At 53.1% G+C, this 6,076-nt stretch overlaps 1 protein-coding gene across 1 annotated transcript; it reads right to left on the bottom strand.

Annotated features, from left to right (window-relative positions):
• Positions 1-3,899: 3,899 nt before the first annotated feature.
• Positions 3,900-5,311, bottom strand: LOC127323834 (zinc-finger homeodomain protein 2-like). The gene has a single exon (XM_051351947.2). The coding sequence runs from the start codon at positions 5,110-5,112 to the stop codon at positions 4,267-4,269; it is 846 nt and encodes a 281-aa protein (XP_051207907.1). The 5' UTR covers positions 5,113-5,311; the 3' UTR covers positions 3,900-4,266.
• Between the last annotated feature and the right edge of the window lie 765 nt (positions 5,312-6,076).

Here is a 6,076-nt window from a genome sequence, read left to right as displayed (position 1 = left end):
TACTAGTCATAAAGGTGTGAGACAAGGTGATCCTTTTGCCCCCTTTCTGTTTAATATGGCTGCCAACAGCTTGGCCAAAATGGTACACTTGGCTCAATCCAATGGTTTGATTACTGGGCTGGCAGATAATATGGTGCAGATGGGTATTGCAATTCTTCAGTATGCAGATGATACCATTTTGCTTCTGCAAGATGATGCTCAACAAGCTGTTAACCTGAAGCTTCTGCTTTATATCTTTGAAGCTATGTCTGGTTTGAAAATTAACTTTGAGAAAAGTGAAGTTATGATGATTCTGGAAGATGATATTAAACAAACTTTCTATGCTGAATTATTCAATTGTCAGAAGGGTACCTGGCCCATCAAGTATTTGGGGACTCCAGTTTGTGCCAGAAGAGCTTCAGTAGCTGACATGAGATTTCTGGGAGAGAAAACCAAGAAAAAGATGAGTGGCTGGATTGGAAATTCCATGTCCATTGGGGGGAGATTGATTAAGATTGATGCCTGCCTTGCTAGTACTGCTGTGTATCAGATGTCACTGAGACTTTTACACAAGTCAACTATTGAACAAATTGATAAGCCTATCAGGTCTTTTTTCTGGGCTGGTAGTGCTCATAAAAGAAAATATCATTTTGTTAGATGGAGATGGATTTGTAAACCCAAACAAAAAGGTGGCTTGGGAGTTAAAGATTTATCCAGATTCAATATTAGTTTGATGTGCAAATGGTGGTGGAAATTGGAGCATGATACTGGTCCCTGCAAGATTTTATGAGATTAAAATACCTGAGAGACAAAGGCATTTATTATGCAAAACACAGACCTGGAGACTCTCCACTTTGGTGTGATATGTTGAAAGTTAGAGATCTTTATCTCTGTGGCAGAAGAATGAATGTTGGGAATGTGGAACTGACTAGCTTCTGGGGAGATTCTTGGTGCAGCACCAATCCTCTTAAGGACATGTTCCCTGCCCTGTTTGATATCTGCAATGAACAACACATCACTGTTGCTGATGCAGCTATCATGGGTTGGAGATTCTCTTACAGAAGATGGCTGCCACCTGATTTGATCATTCAAGAGGCTGGCTTATTTCAATTGTTGAATCAAACTCATTTGTCTCAATTGAAGGACTCTCCCAGATGGAAATGGTCTAAAAAGGGCAACTTTACTGTTAAATCTGTGTATAAACAGATCAGTGGTGGGGGTCGAGACAGATCCTTTAGGCATCTCTGGAAAAGCAGAATCCCTTTAAAAATCAAAATTTGGCTTTGGCTGATCTGGCATAATGCTATTGCCACTAAAGACAACCTTCTTAAACGCAATTGGTCTGGGGATCCTGTCTGTCAGTTCTGTAATGAGCATGAATCCATCATCCACCTCTTTTTTGGCTGCTCTGCAGCCAAGTTTGTGTGGAGTGCAGTAGCTATTGCTATCAAAGCTCCTACACGACCTGGGAGTTTTTCCCAGTTTTTTTGGTGGTTTCCACAGTTCTCTCATGCTAGCAGAAATACTCAGATTGCTGGTTTGGCAGCTGTTTGCTGGGCCATTTGGAAACTTAGAAATAGATCCTGTTTTGAACATAAGCTAATCAGCTCGCCGTTTGACATTATCAGTTACGCTGCTGTGTTTATGAACTATTGGTCAGGTCTACATGGTGAGCAAGATGCCTTGGAGCTTCGTGATGGATTAATGCGCCTTGCTGCTGCGGCTGGAGATGGAAATCCTCTTTCGAGAAATTCTGGACGAGTTGATCAACTGCGCCTGGAGGACAAGAATACTGATGATATTCATGAAGATACAACTTCCTGAAGCCGTTTGCTGTGCGGACTAGGCTGTTCCTGGTTTCTCATCTTAGGTTAATGCGCCCTTTTGAGTTGCTCCTTTGTCGTTGACAAGGTCCTGCTATGTGTAATATACTTTCTGGCTCTGTAATAATCGTCCTGAACGTTAGCATTAGGCGGCGATCCCCCCTCCTCCTTTTGCTTTTTTTCTTTCCGAGACATCTGTGTGCTGATGTATTTTCGTTATCTCCATGGTAATGAAAATTCGATCCTTCGGGGATAGCTTGGAAAAAAAAAAAGAACACACTCCACCTGGTGCCGCGCGCTATCAGTGGCGAAACAGCAGCTATAGGGGTGCTCGGACAGCAAGCTTCCAACCAAAATTAAATTAGATGGAGCAGCGTACACAGCACCGAACTGGCTTTCCGGATTAGACGCTCGTTGCGCGATCAAGCGCGCCATGGATAGAGTGATGGACCACGGGATGCTGGATGTGGCACGGCAATTAACGCAGCATATTCTTCTGCTGGCGCGGCAGCGCGCAGCTCGGCTCGGGCCGGGGAGAGACGGCCCCCACGGCGCGGCATGCAGCGGCAGGCGTCCTCCGGCCAGCTCGATCTCTGGCCGGCCGGCCGGCGCGGCCATCCTATCCTAGCTACGCGCGCCGTGACGAGCGCGGCGGGTCCTCCCCATGCGCGCGTCGACGGCGTGGTCCACGGCGATCTTTGCAGCACGCTAGCCTAGCTGCGAGACGCGCGCTCTCGCCAAAAGCTCTGCGCAGTAGAAAACAAAAGTTTGCACCCTGCAGATTCTGCACGCCCACAGGGCCATAGTGCACGCCTCGTCGCGGCCAGCCCCGAACCCGATAGATAGAGCGTACAGCAGTCTCGACGTGCCCATCAAGGACGGGAGCGGAGCTTCAATAATGGCGGCACGGCCAAAAGTACAGCACGGGGTGGCGGGACGGGAAAGGGCAGCAGCATCACTGCCCTGCTTCTAGCCGATGCACTTGGCAGTCCACCACACCCCTTGCGCAGTGCGCCCACGCCGGGCCGAGCTGACGACGACGGCAGTGCCAACACGGCGCATTGGCGAAACGCACTGGATGGCAACACGCACGCGCAGCGCGCTGGAATCAAAGAGAGCTCGAGAGGCTCGCGAAGAAGAAGAAGAAAAAGGGAGTCTGCTCAAAAAGACATGGCCAGAATTTCCGTTCCTCTTTCCTTCTCCCGACCTTTCTTCCAAAAGAGAAAGCGGCATGGAGCTTGCAAGGCTGGCTCCTGCTACGTCCCGTCTCCGCCGGCCCTTTCCCACCGTGGAGCCTATGTTGCTATCCTGCAAAGCGAGACGCCATTGCCGATGCCAGTCGTACTACCCGCAGAGACTGGCATTACTCCACTAACATCATCATGCGTTAATACAACTGATATAGTGAGGTCGTAACTGCGTAGGCGGATCGTCCAGTCGTAATGAATGCGAGAGCAGACGGCCGGCCCGAGCCAACTCATAAATGTAGAAAGGTCGCCGATGTTAATGGTCCATGAGCACAGTAGTGGGGATGAGGAACTAGTGGCGAGAGCAAGGACGAGGCTTCATTGAATTCACATTGACATAGTCTAATCAGAGCTGATCAGGACCTGCAGGCCGGCCATGGCTAGCTCCATGCTCCCATACAGGACCATTATTAATGCTGCCGATTCCGCAACTGACATACAGTGATGGAAAAAACAACAAGTAGAAACAGATCAAAATAGAGGAAACATGAACATGCAGTGGAGTGGATCATGAACAAGAACAAGTTCGTTAGTGGAGTTTAGAAGCAAGAAGAAGGGGTGCAACAGTGTAGTAGAGCTAGAGATTGCCGGTTTGGAGCTCGCCGGTCGCTGTGGAAGCATACATTTCTGCTGGAACACATCTGCCCTAGCTGTAGCTCAGCATCCTCGAAGAATGGCCGGCCCGCCGGACCCATGGGATGATGGGAGGGAAGGACGGAAGGTAGGGCATTGAGATTATCCTGTTCCTCCAGTCCCAGCCGCAAGAAATATACGTAGTAGAAGCTAGCCGGGGAATAGAAAATGGATGAACGGATCCATGCACCCCAAATCCCCATGCCGGAAATCTCAATTACAAACACAAAGGTGCAGCATTTCCAAGATCCAAATCGGCAAATGCCCACGCACTCCGTCCTCCTTCCCAACACCAACGTCATTGTCGTCACATCTACTGCGCTAGCTAGGGGGGAACAACAATGGCGACGCAGAGCCAAAGAACCACGATGAAATAAGATAATGGAAGAAACAAGAGTCCACCATGCGGCCCACCCTTCGTCTTCTAATTAAGAAGCAGCAAGAACTACGTACTGCTTGCGCAAGCTAGTCGCTACGAACCTACGTACTCGTCGTCAGCTAAACAAGGCGCCTGCCGCTTACACGAAAGGTTGATGACGCGGGCGGGTACCTACCAGCTAGAGCCTAGAGCGGTGCAGCGAGCGTCAGGGCTTCTTGCCGAGGGTGTGCTTGTTGTTGTGCATCCAGACCTTGAGCACGTGGCGCTTGACGCCGACCTCCTCGCAGAACTGCTGCACGGCGGCCTCGTCGTGCTTCTGGATGCGCCACCCGAGCCGCTCCGCGAAGGCCTGCATCTTGTCCTTCTGCTCCTGCGAGAACCTGGTGCGGAAGCGCTTCTTGCCGGAGCCTGACCCGGAGCCGGACGGGCCGGCGGAGCCGAAGGGCATGCCCAGCATGGAGCCCATCACCATGGGGCTCAGCATCCCGGACACGTCGTCCGCCTCGGAGTAGGAGGTGGAGGGGAGAGCCAGCGGGCGGTGCGAGTGCCCGGCGGCGGCTACCGCGGCCGCCGTGGCCATCTGGTGGTGCTGCTGGTGCTGGAGGTACCCGGCCGGGGTGCGGTAGTAGGGGGAGAACTGGTGGTGCGGCGGTGGCAGCGCGCCGTAGGCTGTGATGGCGGTCGAGGAGACGGTGCCGGCGGCGTCGGCGTTGGTCGGGGAGTCGGACTCCTTGCGGTGGAAGTTGCGGTGGCAGCCGCAGGCGGCGCAGCGGAGCGCGTCGATGGAGCCCTCCTCGCCCGCCGCCATGAACTCGCCGCAGCCGTCCACCGCATGCCCGCCGATGCCCACGGCGTGGTTCTTGAGGCACTCCCGGTACCTGACACCGCCTGCGCCTCCAACGGCTCCGCTCCCGGCTGAGCGGCCTCCTCCTCCAGAGTCACCACCAGGCTTGGGCACCCCGCCACCGCCCAGCTGGACCGGCACCTCGTAGCTCGAGCTCACCGGCATGGGCGCCATCTCCTCGTCATCATCGTGCTCGTCGAAGTCCATGGCAGCCGATCTTCTCCTCTCTCTCTTTGGATTTTGTCGCGTGTTCTTGGGCAAGGTTAACGAAAATGGCTTAGGGGGTAATAGGGTAGGAGAGAGAGGGATAAGAGAAATAGTCTAGGGAAGCGTGAACTGTGGACAGGCCCTGCTAATTTTGACGCACCGCGCTGGGGCAGCGGCAGCAGGCAGCACCGCAGGGCAAGCTGCTGTTGTGTCCTTGGGGTGATGATGCAATGCAATGCAACTCTACTTCTCTCTCCAAGCTGCGCACTACTCCTCTCCTCTGAGTCTGAGGCGCACCTGTCGCACTGCATCATGCTTTGCTCCGCTATATCTTTGTTGTCTCGTTCTCGAATCCCCTTTTCTCTCTCTCTCTCTATCTCCTCTGTGTGTCACTCGGCGTGCTGCGCTTTTCACGGGATTGGGCTCCAAGTCCTTTTAAAATGCAATTTAGAATCCGGATTTAACAAATGCTGGATTGGATGTAAAAAAGGCGTGAGGGGCAACATTTTCCTAGTCGCACCCCCGGCTTTCGCCCATCAGCGACGATAGATTCAAAACATTATCTTCCCGCTACACAAAAGAATCGCCTTTGTCCGGCGATCGGATCAGCCACATTCCGGCGATCGAAACTAGACGACTACATGCTCATCGGCGGTCCCGTCAGGCGAAGCATTGGGGTCTGCATCGGCGTCAGGCGTCGCATCGGCATCGTCAGGCGAAGCATCGGCGTCTGCAGTTGTCGAAGCGGCGGGAGTAGACATCGATGCGGAGGACAAAGGACGAAGGAGCCGACGGTGGCCGGAGGATGTCTTGGCGATGGGCGTCGTACCAAGCCCTCGTCTCCTCGTCCATGTTGGCGTCGTTGCCGCCGATCAGGAACGCCACGTCGGTGTTCCTCTTCTTCGCCGCGGCTGTTTCCTTGAGCAAGGCAATCCGGACGCCCTGGTTGGCGAGCATCGCCTTC

The sequence above is a fragment of the Lolium perenne genome, chromosome 7 (genome assembly GCF_019359855.2).
Source record: "Lolium perenne isolate Kyuss_39 chromosome 7, Kyuss_2.0, whole genome shotgun sequence".
Lineage (NCBI taxonomy): Eukaryota > Viridiplantae > Streptophyta > Magnoliopsida > Poales > Poaceae > Lolium > Lolium perenne.
The sequence above is the reverse complement of the archived record's forward strand: the minus strand, read 5'-3'. Positions and strand labels throughout refer to the sequence as shown.